This window comes from Sinohyriopsis cumingii, unplaced genomic scaffold (assembly GCF_028554795.1).
Source record: "Sinohyriopsis cumingii isolate HCF-2022 unplaced genomic scaffold, ASM2855479v2 utg001292l, whole genome shotgun sequence".
Taxonomy (NCBI): Eukaryota; Metazoa; Mollusca; class Bivalvia; order Unionida; family Unionidae; genus Sinohyriopsis; species Sinohyriopsis cumingii.
Genome location: NW_028315979.1, coordinates 290,001 through 316,159, shown reverse-complemented (window position 1 = coordinate 316,159; position 26,159 = coordinate 290,001). Strand labels below are relative to the sequence as shown.

Below are 26,159 nucleotides of genomic sequence, written 5' to 3'. Positions count from 1 at the left end.
TACATTATCTACATCATATATCTAACATTCAAAATATGTATATAACCCAAAATAACATAAATATGATGTATAATCCAGTTTATATGAATAGATACTGTTTTTAAAAAAATTCAACTTGTAAGAAACCAGAAAAATTACTGTAACAGTAGCTGAAGTATTCAACCATAATAACGGAAGTTTAGGTACTATTTACTGAATACAAGCAAGATGGATTATTATAGATTGGAATTTGTATTCTCTCTTTAATTATTCTATCTCATGGACAGGTTATGGACAAAATAAACTGAAGTTAACCCTGTCTCTCAAGATCAAAATTACAGTAAATCTGCTATAGAAAGCTATAATCCCCAATGAATCAAACCCAAATCATCTTTCTTAAAAATCTGTGTATAGTTCAAATACTATTTAGGAGGCTTTATCTAATTATAAGACCATTCTTTATATTACACAAAACTTACAAAGCAGACTCTTGGGCTTTGAAACACAGCACCAATTCATTTAACATTTCTATGTAAATTGTTCTCATTTGTTTTTAGTACCTTTTCCATTGGCAAATAAATTTCATGTATATGTGTCAGTGTGATTTGGACTTTTGGCATACCTGTAAAAAAAATTCAGTCATATCACTATGATGTCAGTTTATAGTGATGTCTAGCACTGGGGTATCATGCCGCAGATATGTAGCATGATGTCCCACCCAGTCACATTATCCTGACACCATGCTGACCAGTCCTAACACTAACCTCTTAATGCTGAGCATCTATTGAGACAGCTGTTAGTACCATTTTTATAAGTCTGTTTATCTTATCAGTACAAATAGAGACATTTTCTTGAGCTTACCTTGATTGGATAAACTACAGCTTCTTTGACTAATCTTTTGGCCTCATCTAAACCAATTATGTCCTCCCATTTAACATTTGGGTTTTGTAAATAAATATCCTACAAAAGGAAATAATTTTAAATTAGTATCTATGAACATAAACGTCGATAAAAAAGATAATTCCACCACACCTGGTTTTAAATATTAAGACAGCAGTAACAGCCCTTATTCATAATTTGTCATAGTTCAATATTATTAAATACTGACTACTGCAAGAATAACATAATAAATACTTGAGTTGAAAAAGAGTAAGAGTTTTAAAGAATACCCCCCACTTCTTTTGTTATTCAGCAATACCCATTAAATTCTAAAACACATGTCAAAACAACCTCATTTTTATGCTTACACGCCTAAATCCCACTATACACCCTAAAAGCAAAATTGGTTTCAACAGCTCAAATGATATCTGAATAAGAGCCTAAATACAAGTTCAAAGTGCTGTACAACAAACCACTGAATATAGGCCAGTAACCTAGTTTTAGTGTGACAACACTTCATCCCCATAAGCACTATTCATACAAGTTTTAGTGCATGGTGGAAATATATTAAAAGTACAACACTTTGAGCCTGAAAACCATTATAAGCCATCCTGGAAAGCAGGTTGCAGTGACTCAGTTTGGTATTTAATCACATTAATCCAAAGATGCACCTATAGAAGCAGTTTGATGTCATTACACAAGAGAAAGCAAGAGTCTGAGAAACAGGAAAACAAAATGTTTTTTTTTTAAATTGCATGGTACTTAGAAAAACAGAGAGAGAGAGAGAGAGAGAGAAAGAAAGATAAATTACTCACTCTACTAATATTTTGTGCTAGTTCCCTCCATTCTTGATTATACCCCACATAACCACCCAGTGGTTTTAATATCCTTTCCTGAAAAGTAATTAATCATCATTGCTAGTAAAATTCTTTAGATTTATTTTTTTTAAAAAGGTTACATATGAATTTAAACAGTTTATATTCATACCATACATTAAAAATAGCATGGCTTTTAAAGTTTTGATATAAAGCAATTTGATATATCAATACTAATGGTATATCAAAGTGTGATCTGCCTGTGGTGCAATAATACACATACATAAACATTCTTGAAACTGTGTGCTGTTGATTCTCAGCCTCTAGATCAATGATGAATTTCCACTCATTAATCAGTTGTGATGTGTGAAAATAACATTAAAAAGTATTAATAATCCCCCTTTTCTAAATGAATTTAATAAGTACACAATTTCATTGTATTCCATTCTGCTTTCCGTTTCTCCTTCCTCTGAAGTCGACTTTACAATGCATGACCATTTGATGCAAAATTCTGTAACAGCCATACAAAAATATGCTGATTTTTCTAAAACATTACTTCATACTGAACAATACCTGACCTTCCTTTATGACAATGCATCAAAATTGTGACTCAACAATTTTTAATATATCTAGCCACTATTGTAATACAAGAAACACATAAAAAGGGTTGCCATGGTTATGACATAAGTCAAGGTATACACTCATCTTGCTTTATTTGTGAGGTAGTAATTTTTGCTTTTCTTAAAGTTGCTCCAAACTGCAAATGGAGGCAAATATCAAAACAGCAATATTTTTATGGCATTTGTATTTGAAAGACCATATGATGGGTGTGTAGATTTACTGTTTGTTGTAGGGATGATACACATTTTGGAGATATATCAAAAGTTGTGACAAAAAGACACATTTTCAGTTCTGGACTTGCTGCTGCTTTAGTGTTAGTAATGTCCTTACATGAATAAATGCTTTCCTCTCAAACTACTTGTTTATAAAGTTCAGTTGGTGTTGTTGTAGTGTTTAACTCCACATTTCAGCACAAGATAGACTATACATGGCAGCCAATATAAATGGTAGAGGAAGAACCTGGGAAAACCCCAGAAAGAACCAATGACCCAAGAGAAGCTTCTTGCAAGCTTTCTCACATACCCACAATGGCCAAACTGAAGACTTAAACCCACACAGACAGAGGTGAGATGGCAATGATCTATAACGGTGAGCGCTTCAGACCACTCAGGGCCCCATAAAGATCAGTTTTATCTTTAAGAGAACTACACTAGAGAATTTTATCCAGAAGCCATATTTTATTTGATTCTACTGTTTTCAAATAACTGATCATTAGCTACAACAAGCTGACTTGCTACCTAAAAAATACATAACATCTAATTAATATGCACTTCCAGCCAAGTCAGATGGTAAAGTTTTATTGATCAGGTTCCCACATATTAAGTCTTAGAGTGTGGTAATAAAAGTTAGTTGTTGTAGCTAGTATATTTTTTTTATTATTGTAGCTACTGACTTAAGATACTTTGCACTAAAGACATCAAGTGCTCAGACACCTGGACACAAACCACATGTTGTTAGGAACTATCTAATGTCTATTAGTAATGACTCTAGGGGCAATCCTTCATCTGAAGGGTATTTCATACATATAGCAGATAAGTTTGGACAGCTCTATTGTCTTGTGTTTTGTGGTGATAGATTGTTTAACACTAAGAAAAGCATACTGACCAAACAAAGTAAGTCAACAACATTGCTATTGATTGTCCAAAAAAGAAACTGTAAATCAAACCAGCCATCTTTATTGAATTAAGCTTAGTTTGGCAATATTTTTTTTGATTTAGTGTCAGGCAAAGAAATAATTTCTAAACTGTAACCAATGAGTTCTGAATTTTACTTTGTTAAGGACTTTATTTGACAGTCAAATGAATGAACAAATCAAAGACAAGTTATATAATGATATTTGAAAACTCCTATGACTGAAGTCTGGATGCACATCATACATATGGGTCAAAACCTGGACATGTCTGACAATATATATTCAACTTATTTCAGTTTATGACGGGTTTGTAAGAAGACTTACATTAGGGTCTGAGACCCCTTCTTCTACATTAAGTCGTGTCGCCTCATTTATCATTGACCTTATATCAATGATCTGACCACCCTGAAAAATAAAAAGATAATTTAAGAAAAGTACTATAAATCATATACAATATGCTGCCTCATGTTTACTAGTCCCATAAATACTAGCAGGTCATGCCTGACTCCAAACAGCAATTATAACTGATTGGTTATAGTGAGCTTGACCTTAACCATTAACCTTAAATATTATAGGCACTATCCTTGCCCTTGATTTAAGAAGTTTATGAAAAAAAGAACAAAAATTGAGTAAAATACAAGTTAAAATTTAGCAAGCAGATTTCGTCAATGGTTCTTTGTCAATAAAAATTTAAAACTATCTATACTTAAATCTAAAAGCTCAGTTCTTAAAAGAAAGCCATCCTCAAAGTTTGGTGCCTTTATGTTTTTATGTAATTAAAGGTACTGAACAGAAGTGTTTTAACTTTGTGTTATAGTGACCTCAAACTCTGACCTTTGACACGAAGAGAAAAGGATTTTTCGTTGCCATATGGGTATGGCATCGACAAAGTTTTGTTGACATATGTGTTCTAACAGTAAAGTAACTAAGCAGAAACCAAAAACAGAAAAATGGAAAAAAATGGCCAGAGAAATCTTTTTCAGAGCAAAACATACATGCCAACCCCTGGTGAGGAAAAAGTGTAATCTGTGTGGACAAAAAGAATAATCTGAGCTGAAAAAGAGTAATCCACATATAACATGATAAAAATTCAATGAGCATATATACAAAATGATTTATTTACCCCTTCTGGTCTTTTAACATCAATTACTGCTTCAAATTTTCATTTATAGCACTCTGAGCTTTAAAAAGCAAAAGTCATATTTCATTTCAAAACACTCTGTACCAGCTGAGATTATGAATGTTTTGCACATCAGTAGAGAACCAAGTGCTGGGTTACAGAGATGGGATCGGAGTTCAGTTTTATTTTTGTTAAAAGTACTTAACAATCTCTCACAGTCAGCATTAGAATGGTAAAGAACCAATATTCCTTTCATAACCAGACAAAGAAGAGGAAATAATTATATCTTCCAGTTATTGGATCTTTTAGCTGGGAAATATGGTGCCATTGCAAATCAACTTTGTCCACATGAAGGACGTTGTCAGATATAATGCCAACTTGATACTTCAGGGGTTCTCCTAATTTATCAGCAGGCTTTCCTGCAGTAAGGTGCATCATATGACAGAGACAACCTGATATGTACAATGATGGAGATTTTTCAAAATATAGAATTCAACTTCTTTTATGAATACCAGTCATCACTGATGCATTATCAGCTGAAAACCCCATACAGTTCTGCTAATTTATGTTTATTCAAAGCATTATCAAAGCAAATAAAAAAATCTTTTCTCCAGTGGATCAACTATTAATTCTGGTAATGAAACAACAGCACTCTGACTTTGCCCTTTTCATTGTCAAAGCCTCTTACACAGACTGGGTACAACTATTTGTCATCATAATCACTGCTCCTGTCTGTTGCAATACTAAACAGCCCAATTTTCTTAGCTTCTGCTAAACACCTAACAATATTAGATGATTCTGTTCTTGAACATGCAAATTTACTGCAATTTTGGAATCAGGAAACATCTGTTTGAACAAAGGACCAACATAGTCTTCTACTGCTAGGGGTAGTCTGTGTTCTATTAAGACCTCTGTAAATAACGCCTCTGCATTTATTAGTTCTGCTTTAAAAAAGAAGTTAAAAGTTACCTTAGAACTGGAGTTAATAAAATGAGCTAATTCAAGGTTTCTTTGTTTTACCTTCATGATCAATACTAAAATCCTTTCCACACAGCCTACAGTGGGTGTGAAGCTGCCCTAGAATGGAACGCTGTATTGTGTATTTCATGTATTCATCTTTGAATTGGTTTTTTGTCTTTTTTTCTAATCTATGATATTATTTGAAAAACATTTTTGCTCTAACACACGCATCTACTATAATAAATCTGACTTGCCTTTACATTTTTGCTCTGATACATGCATCTACTAGAATAAATCTGACTTGACTTTTAGTGCCAAATACCAACAGACTGAATTAGAACAAAGAATCTGCAATCAAAGAGTAAAAATTAGAAAACCAGTCTGTTCTCTCCTAAGCCATACAACTGCTACAAATAGAAACCGAGGTCAAAAGTTTGAAAGTAAAACCAGCATGTTTCTTGGAAATAGGGCAGCTGCTATAAATAGAACATAATACTGTTAGAAAAGTGCATACAAGGCTACGGACAATTGTAACTCTTATGTCATAGTTACACAGAAGCCATCTTTTCTAGAATACGGCCTGAAAGATTAATGACAGGGACATAATAATTAGTTAATAAAAATAAGAAACAAATTATTAATTTGTTTGGGAGGGGGGACATACTGAAAATGCGTAATTTGATACATTTACATGTAAGGCATAATTTAGTGAAAAAAAGTGTAACGATTATGCCAAAAGCATAATGGTTGGCATGTATGGCAAAATATGTTCTGCCAAACAAAAATCTGGATCATGGAGTGCTTGTTTTAGTAGATGAGGGAATTTTTTTATTCAACTATAAAGTGTCATTTAATTTCTTTCAATTTTCTCATATAATAAACAATAATTCAGACAAAACAATTATAACATTTAGAGGAAATCTTATATTTGAAGAGCAAAATTTAATTTGGGATTAAGACTTCATCATTCATTTTGTTTTTTTATTTTTCCACTCAATTCAATAGTGTAAGTGCTGAACTGCTAGCATATACCTTTCCTCTTGGAAATCCATTAGCAGGGATTTCCACAATCTTGTTGTCATGGTTATTGTTGCTACCTTGGACTGTAAGACCCTGTAGTGCCAGACTGCTTGCATCCCCATTAGCTGCACCATTCATCTGCCAAAAAATCAAGTCTTTTATACGTTTTAGAAACATACATATAATTTTTACTGCCTAAGTCTTGATTGAAGAATAATACTTATATATTTGGATACAAAAAAGTTGCTTTGTTAAAAAAATGAGCTAAGTCACACATAACAAGTTAAGACAATAAGTATTTCATACTAACTACAGTACTTACTATATGGCAACCATGAAAATAACACCTTTCTTTCCACCATTAGGTAGTCTCAGCCCCTACTAGTGTGTACTCTTTCACTACCTTGACTTTATTTACCATACATGCTCACTTATAAGTTGAGTTCAACTGCAAACTGTACAGACCCAGAACTATAATCACATAATGCACCAGTATATCTGGATCTATGCTGTTTGTTAGGAGTAATCAGTACAACAAAACAAAAGAATCCTGATCTGCTAGCACATAATATGAAGGTAGAACGGGGTCTACAAGTATGTTGTTTGCTGTTTGCCTCAACTTATAACTGCATACATATGGTATTTTTATGGCTATGCATTTTTATGGTTTGGGGAAAACATATATATATATATATATATATATATATATATATATATATATATATATATATATATATATTCATTCACTTATTTGAATTATTCCCTCCATTTCCCAGCATGCATATTTGCCTCTAACATTGGTTGTAAACAATATTTTATTTTCAAGTACAAAATTTTAAATTTTCTGAGCTCTATCTATATTATAATTATAGGTTACTGCATTTGTATGGGAAAATATGAACGAGTTTTTTGGATGTCAATACTGCACGACCTTGGGAGTGTAGTATATCCATTCGACAAAACGAGTTCATATTTTCCCATACAACTGCAGTAGTCTTTTTATTATATGCTCATTTTCTTATTCTACCTAATGCTTAATTATATTAACAAAATACAATACAAGAAACAAAGTAATTGAATGTATGCCATATTCCAAATTAAATACACAAGTGCAGATTCACGTTTACACAACAACAACATTATTACTGCGCACGTAACTTCACCCAGATAAATTTGAACTTAGTCGCGCGCTCGACATAACTTTCGAATAAAAATGGCATGTCTAGTTAAAATTGAAATTTGGAGTCATATTGTGAATGAATACGCATTACAACAACTTTTCCATGTGATTTGGAATGAATAGATTTTGGTATATTTTTCAGTACAATTTCGAAATGTGTAATCAAGATTGAGAACCTATGACATGGCTCATGTAATTCGGATTTGCAGAACTAAGAAAGTACATTTTGAGGAAATTCAGGATATAAAACTAAGTATATTTTTTGCCATTCTTACTACCAGCTAAAGAAGACAGTTTATCCCTTGTCACTTGTATGTTATTTGTAAGGACCCTTTCTAATGTAAACTGTATAGCTAACCTAAATCCGAAACATTGTATCAAAAAAGTTAACGCGGAATGTGCCAAAGCAGCTGGAATGTGGCAGTCAACGAAACATCTGCTTTACTTCGTTCAGAAACAAATTTAAACAACCAAAATGTAAAGCATCTACTATACAAGTGTACATGATTTGTTTACAAATCAAAAGTGCTGGTGTCTGCATCTACTGTTTGTTTACAATAGAAAATAGTTCCTTTATGCACGTGAATGCAATATGAAGGTGAGAAATAGAATAAAATTAGCATATAATGAAAACATATGGTCCATGTTTACAAACAGTATATTTTGGCAATGACTTAAATGATGGGTGATGTCGTTCTTGCTTTTCTAACAGAAGATGAAGTTTACATTTCTTAGGCAACGATATATATATATATATATATATATATATATATATATATATATATATATATATATATATATATATATATATAGAGAGAGAGAGAGAGAGACAGACAGACAGACAGAGAGAGAGATATCTCCCTTGAGATGCAAACAAATCAGTCTAACCTGGGCTGGACTAACATAGAATGCAAATGCTGGATCTATTCCAGAACTGAAACTTTACAAACTAGAATAACTCCTGCCCCATGTTAATAAAAGGTAGAACCTTTCTAAAATTAGAAGGAATTGAATGAAGTAACATAGGAAGGGCTTGAAAATATGATGCATGAATTTTGCACATTGTTAAATTTTAAATGTGATTTTTAGAAATTAGAATGAAACCCATAACTTCATTTCCAAGAATAGAGCTTGTGCAAGTCAGAAATGAAATTGGATATTGTAACGTAAAACTCATGGGAATTTTGACTGAATTAAAAATTCTAACCTTCCCAATGCAATCTTATCAAAATTCTAGTTAGGCGTCAGTTTATCATCCATATGTAATTCTTGCAATACTATTTACCCAAAGAAAATATTCCTTAACCGTTTTATTTGAATTTTTATTATTTTTATCTGTTGTTCAGTATACACCTACAACATTCTCATTACATATTTCCTTTACTACCTCCTCCAAACAAAACTTTACTGGGATATAATATATTTAGTACATAATGTAATGTTTGGTCTATGATGGCACTGATTTTTACCATGCAAAGTTTCCTTCCTTTTTTTTCAGGCTGGAAGTAAAGTATGGTTCTGTGTTCAGTTCTTCCTCATCATACCCTGGTAACTGGGGTCCATTATCATTGACTGCATTTTATTCCAAATTTTGTGTGCGACTTGTGTGTTATTTGCTTTTTTAACGTAGCTTTAAAAATTCTTCAGTCATATCCCTATGATGTCTGCAGTGTGGCAGTTAATAGTAATGTCTGGAACTGAGGCATCATGCCGCAGACATGTAGCATCATGGCCCACCCAGTCACACTATCCTGACACCAGGCCGACCAGTGCTAACACTAACCCCTTAATGATGAGTGCCATGCGAGGTAGCTGTTAGTGCCACTTTTTTTAGTCTTTGGTAAGACTCAACTGGGGTTTGAACCCATGATCTTCCAAATCAAAGGCGGATGCTCTAACCACTAGGCTACCAGTGCAGCTCAATAATTTTTTTCCACTAATATAATTTCTGGACAGGCAAAATTGAGACTGTATTTGCTAATAAGTGATACAGCAAAATATATCTGAATGATAACAGGCTTTTCTTGGTAGATGTTGCCCATAACATGTAAGTAAATATCTTACATCATTGCTGATGGTAAATTGTGAAAATATCCCAAAAAATTACCCATAATTAATAATATGCCAGAAGATGATGATTATTAAAACATTAAAAGAAAATTCCAAATAATACTGTCATACTTACAATGGAGGCACTTCTTGAACCACCATCTGAGAGTCTCTTGGTAGAAGCGGCCACAGGGCGTGGAGCTTTCCCATTGACTGCCCCAGATTTGGGCCGACTTGAAGGGGGGCTTGAAGGCCTACCATTTTGTGGTATTCTGGGAAGGGAAGGGGTTTTGTTGTTTCCTTGACTGAAAATAGAAAACACAACTGAGAACTAGCTTTGGGGAAAGATGAATATGGGGACAATGTGTAAATGTCCAGTTTGTTAATTTTGATATCATTTTCACCTCTATATAAAGGAAACCTAACCATAATGATCATATTTTTGTGGTTACCCCTACATGAATGTTCTTTCAGGCTGGTTTCAATGTATTAGAAATGAAAACATCAACAACAACAAAAACATGAAACAATGTATGACAGCCTAAAATGAAACACAGCTGAAGAAGAAGAACCGCAGTACTTCCATCATTTTAAAACTGACAATGGAACACAACTGTGTTAATGATGAAGACAATATAAACAGTACTTAGTAGCTCCTTGTGTTTCTAAATTATAGCATTTATTAGTTTTAAACAATCAGATACTGTATGTACTTGCTTCCAAGTTCAGTCCAACTGCTAAATGAACAGAGCCAGATCTGCTGTTGCATTATGCAATAGTAGCTCTGAGTCTATGTATTTTGTAAGGAGTAATCAATAGAACAAAAGAACACAGACCATGATCTGTTGGTGCATTATGCAATGGCAGATCAGAGTCCTTGTTGTTTGCAGTTGGACTCAACTTAAATGCATGTGCATACACACCAATCTATACAATTTCTATTTTCATTGGTGTAAATCATTTTCTTTAATTTATTCAAAAATAATAATTTCTCATTCTTTTTCCTTAACAAAAAAATCATGTCTTTCCATGTATCCATGTTTTTTTTCCTATTAAAGTAAAACCTGCCTTCAAAAACCACTGCTATGAGACCACCTGTCCAGACAGACCAGAATTTAAATACACAAAACACAAAATGGGCCATACCATTGTATCATATAGCCTTTTGCCACTGAAGCTAAAATAATGTCAAGATATAAAAAAAATCAAACCTATTTGATAATAAACTAAAAACTAAATATTTCACACGCTAAATATAGTAAAGGCAAAACAAAATGCTTGGCTGAGCATGCATCTCTTTGCCTCATATTTCTCTTCATTTTAGCAGAAAGCAGAGTCAAAATTAAATTTGAAAAAGTCAAAAGATAATAAAATCATAAAGCAATATACCATATATATATGTCATACATACATACATACATACATTCATACACACACACACACACACACACACACATACATATTCTCACTTGCCGAGTCCAACTGCAAACTGCACAGATCCAGATCTGCCATCACATAATACACCAGCATATTTGGATCTCTGCTGTTTGCAGGCAGTAATCAATACAATAAATAACACACCCAGATATCCTGGTACATTTTGCAATGTCAAATCAGGTTCAATGTTGTTTGTAGTAGGATACAACTTATAAGCAAATATAAACAGTAGATTCGAAGTATTAAGCTTCTATAATTGCTAGCTATCCATTGGCATTTAATTTGTATGAAATGAAGATCATTTTATAGCCAATACAATAATGTGAATTCCTTTATTTTCCCTGACATTAATTTTCAATATTTTCCAGAAAAACTCCCCAATTTTTTAAAATACTTAAATCATGGGGAAAGATGTCCTTTTTTCTTTTCATAGACAGATTACTTCTCTCACTGGTTTTTAAATGCATGCTTTATAGCAATCCTAAAATCCCCAAACACTGATACTCAATGAAAAGAAGTTAATTCACATTCCTGTGACAGGAGTTGACTAGAGCTTTATATTGACAATAAGCTGTCACAACACAAATTGTAACGTGATGCACAGGTCTTGTCATGTATGACTTACATCATGATTGACAGGTCTTGTCATGTATGACTTGTATCATGATACAAAGGTCTTGTCACATATGACTTGTGTCATGATACACAGGTCTTGTTCACAATACATATATTGTGCTAATTTCTATGAAAAGATCTTTATAGTATTGCTGTGAATGGTTTTAAATTAGTGGGGTACTATATTTCATATTTTGATATGCTGAACCACTGCATGCGATGGTAAAGAATCACTCATTGTTTTAATATCAGCAGTATTTATATTGGTGACATATATATATATATATATATATATATATATATATATATATATATATATATATATATATATATATATATATATATATACACACACACACATTAATTAAAGATGAGAATAATTTGAAACTGAATGGTTATGATTTCATCCATATGCACAATTTCATGACTTTCTGTACTAATAAAATGACCCTGATACTAATGTAATAAATGCAAAATTATTTGTGGTCTGTGTATTTCTTTACTACCCAAAGTATATATTATTTCATTTAAACTAATTAATACTCAGTAAAAGCTTATGCACTTTAATCAAATTTGCGAAATGTGGTCACAATAAAGTTCAGTAAAATTAAATGTCAATCATGATTCATTCCATTTAATCACATGCATTCTTCAATATCATTAGTTACTATTATTGAAGAAAATAACCAACAAAATGTACGGATCACAAAACAACTGTATTATCTACTGTCATACACTTGTCCATAATGAATAGATTTAATAATGTGAAAGCAATGGCCATGTTTGACTCAAGCATTAGTCATGTAATGAATAAAAAGTTTACTTTATTTTTTATTCGACTGATTGATCATCAGCATTATTGACTATTTGAATGAGCAAATGCAACAGAAGAGTACAATATTATTGCTCAATACACAATCAGCAGATTTCTCATAGCCTATTTTAATCATGCATCTCCAAAGTGGTACACTGTCATTGGTGAAGATTTGTCCACTTTGCATAAATCTGACCAAACTGTGTTCAGTGCTAATTGGAGAAAACAAGTTTCCAAATTTTCTATTTTTAGTAATGGCAGACATACTTGATGGTGGATCAGAACAGAACCATATAAATCTGAATGCACTTCATGCCAGGATACTTTGTGTTCAATATGGTCAGACTGTTCAGCAGTTTTTGAAAATTAGTCATCAGAATGTCTTGTATTCTTAGTAATGGCCACCGTATTTGTTGTTGGATCTGTATAATCTGTAAAAATCTGACCGGTCTTTAAGACCAGATGATTTCTATTATATTTTGATCAATTTCTGATAAACACAGATTTGCATTATTTGTAAAGTTTGAAAGTCTTTTATACCTGAACGACTTCTGTCAAATCTGATCAATATCTGTTGACTTGTTATGCAGAAGACATTTAAAAGTTCTTCTATCTGTAACACTGGCCATATTGTATTGCATATAAGTATCCTAATCTTGTACTAACCTAAAAGGCCTCCATACCAGAATACTCGCTCCCAATTTTTCTTCAAACTGTCCAGCAGTTTGTACTACAAAGCTTAAAATAGCCAATTTTGACAACAAACACAAAATGAAGGCTGGACAAATGATTATGCATGAAAGGCAGAGGGTCATACCAAAAGCCTATTATGATCAAGTACGCTAAATATTAAGTCAATTTTTTTATAGAGCACTATGAACTCATTATTGGCTGTAACATGCACAGGAACAGGAGCTTGGTGTCTTTTTATTGGACAGAATGAATCAGCTGACCTGGGATGGACTTGGCATAGATCGAAATCAAAACCTTTAGATTTTGCGTTTGATACTCTACCAAACAATAAGTCAAATTAACAACCTGTTATCAATTAGTACATGTTTATGTATAATGTATATGTTGAGTGTGCAAGTAAACAAATCTGGGCCCACCACCTTATTAAATTAGAAAACTGTTTCAAACATTGCACATGGTTATTTTTTGTTGTTAGGTCTTTCCTAAATAATAGTATGTATCTGTGCCTATACATGCATAATGCAAATATTGAATGTGAAAGTTAACAAATCGCGGACCACCACCCTGACATGTAATGCTACAAAGCCAACTGTTCAAACTTGCAAATGTCTATTTGTTTTTAGTGTCTTGCCTAATCCGCTGTCCAACTAAGCAGACATGAAGAACTGGCTTCTCTACTAAATATAAATGTGTATTTGGAATTTTTAAATACCATATTTGCAAAATCCTTGACTGGGAGACCACCTGTCATTTAGAACCAGGATATGTACTCCGCATGCCATATTGCTACAACTGTCAATGACGATAAGCAACCAATGTTGGATGGAGCCAGCAGAAATCATAGAGTGGAAAAACTACAATGACAGAGGGTATGCAATACAACTTATGTTGACAGCTTGAACAGCCATTGTATTTTTTAAAAATCCCACACTGTTCCCACAGGTTCCCCCAGGCACTGGCTTACCATCCACCACTGATAATATAAACAGTGTATATCAATTTTGTTGTATCATGTGAGGAAACAAGAACGCCTATGATGAGAGAATATGCTGGCAGAAGGAGTGATCTCTCGAGCCAGATTTAACTTTATTCTGCACAAATTCTTGTGACATTATAATGAGGTGAACAAAATTTAAAAACAAAGTATCAACCTCACCCCCACCACCCACTCCCCAAGGCAATCTCATCATTGACTGAAAGAGAACTGCATCCAAGATAATAAAGTTCTTGATAGAGAATAAAAATAGGAAAATGGTATTGCTATGGTGCAGGTCAAGGTTGTATTACATCAAAGGTAGCCTCATTTTAGAAGGGTCATTGAAGATGGTGATTACCATTTCTAATATCTAGTTGCATGCTTGTCTTAAAGTGCCACATTAACACATTACGGGCTATATCATGCTAAGAAAGTCAAGAGCTTTAATGTGCTTTTCCTAAAGACACACAGAGGTAGCGGACCCGGGCTGACCTAGTTGGGTAGCAAATGTTGACCCCTGAGTTACAAGTATAAACTGAGCTACTGTACCTATCTCTGATATCAAGTTATAATTTCATCATAGGATAAATATCATTTAGTGATTTTTACATTCATTGAAAGCAGTTACAGCAAACTGGCATTTTTGGAATACTTATAGCACATTTTGACAACGGATAAAAGAAATTGCAGCCATTTGGTCCAAAAATGAATGATAATTTTTACAGGATATATTAGGACAGATACTGCATCTCTGATTCCAGTACGATTCAAATGATGGATAACCTCGAAACACTTGGATGCCAATTATATTCTATTGCCATATTTTCTCAGGATGATAATGACACTACCTTTATATCATACCATTTAGAGTTACAATAATAACAACCTGTTTTAGTGAATACCTAAATATGAAGGACACCTGCTTATAGAGGATATGCTGTACTTAACCCTTTTAATTTTACTTAATATCTCTATGTAAAGGTAATCTGTCTATAAAGGACAATATTTTGTGGTCCCTTGAGTATGCCTCACTTTGTAATTTCAAATTAAATTACACTGAGTTTAATATAAAATGTACTTCTCATTAGTTCAAACAAGCTAACCTCAATAATGGTGTCACACCTAACTTAGCAGATGCAGAACTAGCTATAAAGATGCTCCTAAAGATATATAACTAGCTGTGTATATAACATACCACAAAACTGGGCTGTCACTACTGAGCTTCTTTTGGTATGGCCATTCCATATCTACCAGGGCTGGTGGACAGGGGGTGGAGGAGGGTGAAATATTTCACGGTAAACAATAAAGAACAATTTCAGCATCTTCACAGAATTACTTGTTTTTTTTTTTGTTTGTTTGTGAATGATCTCAAGTCACTCTGCCTTAAAACTGGACAAAAATTGTCTCATCTGAATGCATAAATTTATGGTCCTGACAAAAATATTACCACTTCCATACCATATGTACCATTCATGACATCTTTGCTAAATGTTATAAACTCAACTAGCAAACACCTACAACTCATTACAAACAACACACTGCATTTCTTCTATATCAGCTTGTCTTACATAGGGCTATATCTCATATGTCTGTAAATAATAATGTCTTCTCTGAATGTCTTTTAACAAATATTCTTACAATGAAAACAATAATTGCAATACATATAACATGAATAAATGACCAAAGCTTATTAATATTTTGCTTTTAGAGGGTAAAACTAATTTTAATTATGTAATATTTACCTGCAACTTTTGCTTTGCTTACCTTCTCTATATGCCAAGTCCCGAGTCCAAGCTAAATATTCCCTCCTTCAATTAGTAATTTGAGGCCCAGAAGTGAAAAGAACATGATCCCAGTCCAATTCCTCAGTCATAACCAACATACAAAGTAGCTTCCTTTATTGACTTAGACAGAGACTACAGGGCATCAAAGTAGGAGGGAATCTTTGCAACAACTGCATATAAGTATTACATAATTACAATTAGTTTTATCCCACCCATCCCACAAAAATGTTTTAACAGCAGTAATATGTTACCTACTACAACTGTATTTTTTAATTTACCAGTTATGAGGAAGGTCGATGGTCCTGAAGAAAATGCTGGTATAAGAAAATCACGTGCCAGTAGATTGCTTGGCCACATGTTGTACAGTCATGATTTGACTCAACAAGTAAATGCCTTCACGATGGTGAACCAAGACTCATGGTACATGTAAATGGATGAAAAGGAAGTGATGACTGTAAGATGGCTCCACTCATAGCATCATTTAAAGATGAATGATTCAAGCAGCCCCCAGATGCAGCAATAGCCCCAATGTCATTTGCTTTAATTCTCATGAATGAAATGTTCCTCTTTGTGAGGGACTTGCAAGCTGTCTTTGATAGTGACGGCAATCCACCTGGAAGTGGTGGCCACCAAAATAAGAGACAAACTTTTGAGAGGTAAAAAAGGATTAATTCTGATGCTTCCTTATCTCTTTAGAGCATTGGTTCCCTAACCCCTTTTGTAGTAACCCTAAAAGGCCACAAACAGGACCTCTGAACCTTCGGACTTATGAATGACCATAAAGCAGTGGTATTCAAACAATAGGTCTACCATAGCTAAAAAAGCATCTCTGCTAGTGAGTGGTGCTGGGAACTTTTTGAGAGAACCAGATGGTCTTGCCCGGACAGGCTGTCTGCCAGGATATTGCTTTTGCCCAGAATATGGCAGACTCTGAAAGTCACCTCCTCCAAGACTGCCATCTAAGGAGGTTCTAGATTTCCATGCAAAGAGAAAAACATTATGCACCTCCCTGACAACTGCTGTATGCAACTATAGATTTGTTGTTCACAGAGATCATAAAACAACAATGCCTTATGAGGTCAACAAACATTCATAGGAAGAGGAACACTACCCGCATCTCTAGATTGTTTATATGAAGAGCTGCTTTTTCATAAAAAACCAATGAGGAACTACCCCCTCTGTCTGTAGGTGAGTACCCCACCCCAAATCTGGGAATGTCAGTTGGGTCTCCAGTCAGGAACTGATCCCAAAGTAGCCACCAACCAATTCAGATAGTGACAAATATTGGGTCATAATAGGAGTCCAAGCAGACAGCAGGTCCTTAGGTAGTTTCTTATTTGCTAGAAGCAGGAACTGGAGGGTGCAGTTGAAATCTCCCTAGTGAAACTAGATGTGCACCCATATTCAGAGTTCCTATAAGACAGAGGCAGTGCCAAACCAACAATTAAGTCTTCGCCACAAGACCCACTATGAGGGACAGCCTCTGAGTGATTCTGTCTGGTAGAATGTTAACCCACCCTTGATTGGTAACGGATTTCATCCCCCATGCACACAAAGTCCTGAAAAGATATGAAAACTAACCTCTCAAGGTTGGGGATTAAACCCAGATTAATTATCATTAGCAACAGTGTATCCCATCAGGATGATGTGCATCAACTAATCATTGAAATACTAGAGGACAGGGATCAATAAAGACCTCATGTGAGCTGCCATTACCCACATAAACCCAAGGAAAGGATTTGGAGATGAGGATCTGCAGAAACTCCCTTGCCCTCCCCATATAATATACCTCCAGAGGCAAAACCAGAGCTATTTCCTGTGATATAGGAAGGTGGGGATGTGATAGTATGTATCCAGCTGATTTATGAAGACCATCCACTCACATGGTGTTATGGTGTTCTTCAATGAGGAAGTAGTCTTGCGATGTTCTCCCAAAGAAATATGTTAAAGGTGAAAAGATGATGTGTCAAAACTTATCAACTTTTATTCAATGCTAAAATGATCCAGGAATAGCATCTCTGAGTTTAGTCATTTTCCACTCTCTCAACTTCTCCCTTCTGCAGAAGGGTGTGTACCTCTTCCATTGGATTAATCAGTCTGAACTGGTGAAAGAAAATGGGGGTCCATGATAGAGGGGGATATTAACTGGAAGTACTGGGAGAAGGAAAATGGTGTAAGTAAGGGTACAACTCCCCTGGGCTGGCAACCTCTCTCCTGACAGCTGGCAGCAGAGACCTGTGGTTGGAGCATGGAGGTGGGGATGGACCAAACCCTCTGCTATCTGGAGGACTCTTAGCCCTTTGAAAACCTCTGTGCATGTTGCTGATTTATTTTGCTATATACTCTTTCTACCATAAAGACAGTGGATGACATTTAAACACACAATTACACACTTAAAAGAGATTTCTTATTGGAGAATATGAACCCAGTCAAACCCATGAAAGCTTAAATTGTTGCATCTGCATAAATTAGTAACAGCCAATGAAAACTGAGAATGCATGTGAGAGCTGTTTGAGGGGTATTCTTGAAACTATTTTTCTCACATGGGTGAAACATGTAACAAAGACTGTTCATTACTTGGGACTTTATGCTGTATATTATCCACCTGCAGACGAAAGCATGAACTCTTAAAGCAGGGTACATTTTGTGTCTGCAAATAGCAAAAATACTGCACAGAATTCATAACAATTAATAATCAAGTGGTAACTGTTTCCATACATCAAACGGTGCAGACCATCTATCTAAACCTGGCTCAGCTTACACAAAACATCTCAATTTGAGTCTGTCCTTATCTATTTGACTCAAAATTTCCTATCTCATCTGTATAGTGGATTTTTTATTCTTGCTTAGAAACACAATTCAAACTAATCTCATACAGTGCTGCATGGTTTGTTCACGGCTTTTGCCGGGTCACCAGCTTCATGGGAATGCTATGTGTACAAAATATGGTCTAAAAATGAGATTTCCCCTCATGAGGTGAATTAAAAGTGGACATTTTTGTGCATAAATTATATCATGAAAATTTGAACAGAAATTTCAGACTCAAGTATTTGCCCACAAGAATTCTTATTCATGTATTTTAATATTCAGTTAAAGACTAAAACTGGACAATGCCTGAAAGGGCAATTATTAGGCATGGACTGGAGACTTGTCCAAGGTAAGCAATGCAACAGCAACATGTATGTATTATTACTATTAAATATTAAGTTCATAACATAGTTGAATTATATATCCTAAGATCGGCTGTGAAACAAACACTAATATGTACTGTTAATGTATCTATTTTGAAAAGCATCAATATTCCTGGTTTTAAAAAAATACATTTTTCTGAGTGAAGTGATCTCCATTCTTATCAGGACATCTTTTTCCAGTCTTATCATGCCAGCCCTTCTATAATACAAAGACAGCACAATAAAAGGGATAGCTTTTCATGATGGGGAAAAAAAAAATGAGTGAAACACAACTACAGCACTTCCTTATTACAATGTTGTCCATGGCAGCTAGTGAGTATATAACCTTATAGTGAGATCACCATATCATGAAGTGCAAGATAAATATAATTTTGCTACTGAAAACTGAAATGGAATCCATAACCATGTCTCCTTTATAATGGGAAATGGGTTATAATGAAGGCCTATAACATACCTGCCAACTACTACAGAACTATGAGCATAAGCATAATGTGTGTGTGTGTGTGTGTGTGTGTGTGTGTGTGTGTGTGTTAAGTGATTTGGATTTTTAATGCAGATTTAACAATTTTCCAGTCATAACACTATCATGTCTGCAATGTGTCAGTCTACAGTCATGCCTTCCACATCTGAGATGGATGCTCTAACCACTTAGGCCACTGGAGTGGTCCTGAGTGCTGTATAACATCACTCCAAAAGAAAGTTTAAATAGGTCCCTAACCACTACCACTGTGTTAACTCATTGTGTTAAGTGAGGCAGATTGTATCACTACCATTTTTTAGTCATTTATTTAATAAGAGTGAGTTAATCGATAAAGCCTGCTTCACTTAACACAGTGAGTTAATTGGTAAAGCCTGCTTCACTTAACACAGTGAATTAACTGATAAAGCCTGCTTCACTTAACATAGTGAGTTAATTGGTAAAGCCTGCTTCACTTAACAAAGTGAGTTAACTGATTAAGCCTGCTTCACTTAACACAGTGAGTTAATTCATAAAGTCTGCTTCACTTAACACAATGAGTTAATCGATAAAGCTGCTTCACTTAACACAGTGAGTTAATTGGTAAAGCCTGCTTCACTTAACACAGTGAGTTAATTGGTAAAGCCTGCTTCACTTAACACAGTGAGTTAATTGGTAAAGCCTGCTTCACTTAACACAGTAAATTAACTGATAAAGCCTGCTTCACTTAACACAGTGAGTTAATTGATAAAGCTGCTTCACTTAACACAGTGAGTTTTTCAATAAAGCCTGCTTCACTTAACACAGTGAGTTAATTGATAAAGTCTGCTTCACTTAACATCCTGCATTTTTTAAAGTGTGGAATGGTGTGCTGACCTGTTTTCTTCATTAATTAATATAATGAATCTGCAAGACATGTTTTCAAATGGAAGAAACTGGGAAATCTGTCATATACAGCTGCTATAAACATAACATAATGACAGTGTTAGGATAATACATGTAGGTCTAAGATGGAGAAGCATACTTTTATGCTATTTTTAGACAGCAGCCATCTTTTCTAAAATATTCTCAAATTTATACAATGTCTGGGATTAAAGAGATGATAATAAAATTACATACAACTTTTTATTTTCTCATTTTATATTCTTTTATGTTAATCTATCAAAAAAAGCATAATCGTTATACAGGCCAATATAAGACATAATTCAATGAAAAATAGCACAACTATTATGCTAAAAGCATAACGGCTGGCAGGTATGCTATAATATTGCTCTAGTCCTCTTGACTAGTGATAGCCTCTTGCAAAGGGCCCTCTGAAGAGACCTATGTACTTACACACAAGTATTGGAAAAAAAGACCATATTAACTTTACCAATGATTAATGTAGAATGGGTTACTTAAGCTGCATTTTATAGAAACCATGAAATCCATACAAACTATTACCCCATACACGAGAGGAGAATTTGCAACATTGCTTGAGCAATCTCTTAAATTTCATACCTAATGAACATAAGTGCAAAAGGTCCATACACCCATAAATCTGCAAAGATTATGCATTCTTTCTCATGACATTGTATAAGTTAATATTATAAAATATTATCATGAATTATTTCGTTGGGTTTCAATTTTAATAGTTTTTCAAAAAATGGCATTTTGAATGTATTTAAATTGATGAAATTAGAAGGGGGTGGGGTGGGGGTTAAGGACATGTTTTCCATTGATGGATCATTGTTCATTGGGTCTTTAAATCTATGGTTTGTAGCAACAATAAAATCTGCAATAATTTGGACCCCATGAAAAAAGCAAATTCACAGAATGTACTGAGCATGACCTACAATATTTATATTATGATGTTATGCAACTAATACAATGGAACATCATGTGATAAATTGTGATATAGAACAGTATACAGTGCTTGAAATAATTTAAACACAACATCCAATTGCCTCAGCGCTATGTACCCAATTTGTGTTGCTTTGCCGTAAAAGCACCAAACCAAACCAAACCAAACTAACAAATTAATAAAAAAAAACAGCAAAACATCTTTAGGTAATGGAAAATAGTGTTTGAAGATACCAGGTAATGTACTGTGCTTAAAGAGATCAGGTAATGTACTGTGCTTAAAGAGATCAGGTAATGTACTGTGCTTAAAGAGATCAGGCAATGTACTTGCTTATATTCACCAGGTTAAGTACTGTGCTTAAAGAGACCAAGTAATGTACTGTGGTTAAAGAGACCAGATAATGAACGGTGCTTAAAGAGACCAGGTAATGCATTGTGCTTCATGAGACCAGGTAATGCACTGTGCTTGAAGATAACAGGTGATGTACTGTGCTTAAAAAGACCAGGTAATGTACTGTTCTTAAAGAAACAAGGTAATGCACTAAGCTTAAAGAGGCAAGGTAATGCACTAAGCTTAAAGAGGCAAGGTAATGTACTGTGCTTAAAGAGGCAAGGTAATGTACTGTGCTTAAAGAGACAAGGTAATGCACTCAGCTTAAAGAGACAAGGTAATGCACTAAGCTTAAAGAGGCAAGGTAATGTACTGTGCTTAAAGAGACAAGGTAATGCACTAAGCTTAAGAGGCAAGGCAATATCGCTATAGGATTTAAAGCCATTTTTCAGCATGAGATAGGTCATACATGGCAGCCAGTTTAACTGATGGAGAAGAACCCTGGAAAGAACCACCAACCCATGAGAAGCTACTGGCAAGCTTTCTCATGAACCAACGTCAGCTGAACTTGAAACTGCAGGCAGTGGTGAGATGGCAGTGATCCAGACCGGTGAGCACTTTAGACCACTTGGCCACTCAAGGCCCCGGCAAAGTAATGTACTGTGCTTAAAGAGGCAAGGTAATGTACTGTGCTTAAAGAGGCATGGTAATGCACTAAGCTTAAAGAGGCAAGGTAATGCACTAAGCTTAAAAGGAAAAGTAATGTACTGTGCTTAAAGAGACAAGGTAATGCACTGAGCTTAAAGTGACTATGTAATATACTGTGCTTAAGGGATCCAAGTAATGCACTGACTAAACATTAGAAACTGATAAATCCATTTACAGTACTCTCTCTTTACAACAATGTCAATACCAGTGACTTGTGTAGCATGTATATACCAGGCAGTTTTATTATAAGGGATACTGTGATAAAATCATATCATAATTGAGCATACAAACCCAAAAGAAGGATACTGAATTATGTGAAATCACATTATATTTAGTTATCAATAGCCAAGAAATAATTCTGTGACATAGCTCAAGTAACAATAAGATATCACAAATTCACATATTTTATGAAATCCAAGATCATACCTGCATTATGCAAGTGTAACTGTATACTAGGATGCTTTATAATGAGGGGCCAGTGGACTTACTGTACACTAGGATGCTTTATAGTGAGAGGCCATCAGACTTACTTGAAGTTTAAGACCATTAAATCATAAACACACACTATTTTAACTATTATAATGCTTATTTTTTATTTAAAAGCTTATGAATAAAATAATACAGATAGAGTGGGAAATGCATCATGTTTTTACATCCAATGGCAAATTCTGTTTTATCTCCCTAAGACCACTGAAACAGCTCATGTGAAGATTGTATTTTTCCCTAACACAAATTGTATGCTACTTTAACAAATCCTGCAGATCCATATCTAATAAAGTAGATCCGTATCCTGATGAAGTAGATCCATATCCTAATGAAGCAGATCCGTATCCTAATGAAAAAGATCCGTAACCTAATGAAGCAGATCCGTATCCTAATGAAACAGATCTATATCCTAATGAAGCAGATCCATATCCTAATGAAACAGATCTGTATCCTAATGAAGCAGATCTGTATCCTAATGAAACAGATACGTATCCTAATGAAGCAGATCCGTATTCTAATGAAGCAGATCTACATCCTAATGAAGCAGATCCATATCCTAATGAAACAGATCCGTATCCTAATGAAACATATCTATATCCTAATGAAGCAGATCCATATCCTAATGAAGCAGATCCATATCCTAATGAAACAGATCCATATCCTAATGAAGCAGATCCGTATCCTAATGAAACATATCCATATCCTAATGAAGCAGATCCATATCCTAATGAAACAGATCTGTATCCTAATGAAGCAGATCCATATCCTAATGAAGCAGATCCGCATCCTAATGAAGCAGATCCGTATCCTAATGAATCGAAAAACCCAACTTTTTCAGAAATTTACCACAAAAGACAAGTGGAAACAGAAAAAGCCATCAGGATGAAAGGGAAAAGAAATGTGCACAAAATCTGCCTCTTTGACAATAGGAAAAGTCAAACAAAAAATATTATTAAAAAGTGCAAGTATCTCAAAGCCAGTGCAATTTTCGTTCTGTTAAAACTTAAAAGTTCTAAATGCTATTTACTGTATTTATGGTGATTTCATTCAATGAATAGGATTTAAAATTAAGCTGAAAAAGTTGTAGAAAATAAAAAAAAATTGAACAAATGTTATTTCAGAAGATTCAGTTTTTCTTCTAAGATAGCATTTTGAAGCTCCTCTTCTAATATTTAGCTGCTTAATGCGTGCAATGTGACACCAGCCATACTGCATCATTTCTGGTGATTGATTTGTGCAATATGTGACACCAGCCATACTGCATCGTTTTAGGTGGTTGATCTGTGCAATATGTGACACCAGCCATACTGCATCATTTTAGGTGGTTGATTTGTGCAATATGTGACACCAGCTGTACTGCATCATTTTAGGTGGTTGATTTGTGCAATATGTGACACCAGCCATACTGCATCATTTTAGGTGGTTGATTTGTGCAATATGTGACATGAGCCATACTGCATCATTTTAGGTGCTTGATTTGTGCAATATGTGACATCACCCTTACTACATTCAGTTGTATGCAATACAAGAATACTTTTTGCATTTAACAAACTCCTTTTGAAATGATTTGGAATATAATTTATATCCATCATCATATATGAATAATGATCATAAACAATTTGCTCTGTGAAACAGTCAACATAGTCAGTAAAGACCCTAAACCCTTGCTCTGGCAGTATTTACACACAACAAACCTTGTATGATCTAGGTCTGAGAACTTAATATTTACTTAAATTACTCTCTTCAAAAAATGACATGACCCTCTCTGTCTCTGTTTCTGTCTCTCTTGAGCTCTCTCTATCTCTCTCAGGCTCTCAAAGTCATGTCTCTTTCTGTCTCCCTTGCTCGACCAATCAAGAGAGAGAGAGACAAAGACAGACAGAGTCATGTCAGGTTTTGAAGAGTGTAAAGTAAATAATAAGTCCTCAAACCATGAGATCATACAAAGTTTGTTGTGTGTAAATATTGCTAGAGCACACACACACACACACACATATATATATATATATATATATATATATATATATATATATATATATATATATATATATATATATATATATATATATATATATATATATGAGCCATGGATTTTCAACAAATGTATTCTGTCCAATGATTAGAAACAAATGCAAGTCCTTCAAGCTAAAATAAAATACCAATATAATGGCTTGCAATCAAGGACTTGCAACTTACTTGTAGATTGTAAAAGATTTAGGAACATTTTGCTTGTCAAATGAGAACAGCTCAATGATGAGATATTCCAGCAATAGATTAAAACAACTGTCGACTATTAAAATCATAGCAATTGCTTGTAGGCGGTATGATTCAAATAATTTGAAATATGTAAAACTTATAGCAGATGCAAACATGTAAAAATGTGCTATAAGCATGCATTGATTCATGGTTATCAGAACATAAATTTTATGCTCTGCACTATCTGATAATCCAATTAACCAAGTAATACTGAAAAACAATAGCTAAAACCAGAAAGTAAAAGCAACTGCTGCACTTTTTTTACCTGCTTCTTGGTAAAGCACTGTGAACAAAGAATGATTAATGAGTTCAATGCCATGTACATTTTTCTTATGGAATCTATATAGAAGAGTGTTATGAACTAATTAGTATCATCAAAGACTAGAAAGAAAATTGTCTCTGATTAGACAAGTACCCTGAATCAGAAAGTGTGTATACCTTTGAATATTTTCCTTATTATATACAGGGCTGAGGAATACCATCTCATGTTTGTAATTTTTTTCTCTTGCTGTCGTAGTGAAAACAATAATACTCAAATCATAAAATGTTTGAGCTTGAGTTTAAGTTTCATTATTAGCCAATCAAAGATGATTTTACAAAAGGATATTTGTGGATGGTTGAGCAAAATTGTGAAATTGTAACTATAACTCAAGAGTTGTATGACCTGATTGGTCAATTATGTGTCTTACAGACTCAAATAACTAGACCTGGCACCTGATTGGTCAATTACGTGCCTTACTGACTTAATAAATAGACCTGGCACCTGATTCGTCAATTATGTGCCTTACTGACTTAATAAATAGACCTGGCAACT

The 26,159-nt window shown here is 34.3% G+C and overlaps 1 protein-coding gene across 2 annotated transcripts in view; it reads right to left on the bottom strand.

Moving 5' to 3' along the window:
* The window catches only part of LOC149772676 (katanin p60 ATPase-containing subunit A-like 2), a 107,269-nt gene that overhangs the window by 36,108 nt on the left and 45,002 nt on the right, over positions 1-26,159 (bottom strand). The window contains exons 5-10 of one of the 2 annotated variants that reach the window (XM_089947499.1): positions 25,611-25,628; positions 9,892-10,060; positions 6,539-6,664; positions 3,751-3,831; positions 1,674-1,751; positions 841-939 (exon numbers count right to left, since the gene is read on the bottom strand). In XM_089947499.1, coding sequence (XP_089803625.1) covers positions 841-939; positions 1,674-1,751; positions 3,751-3,831; positions 6,539-6,664; positions 9,892-10,060; positions 25,611-25,628 — 571 coding nt within the window. The remainder of the gene's footprint in view (positions 1-840; positions 940-1,673; positions 1,752-3,750; positions 3,832-6,538; positions 6,665-9,891; positions 10,061-25,610; positions 25,629-26,159) is intronic. The other variant, XM_089947501.1, reaches the window with a different exon arrangement.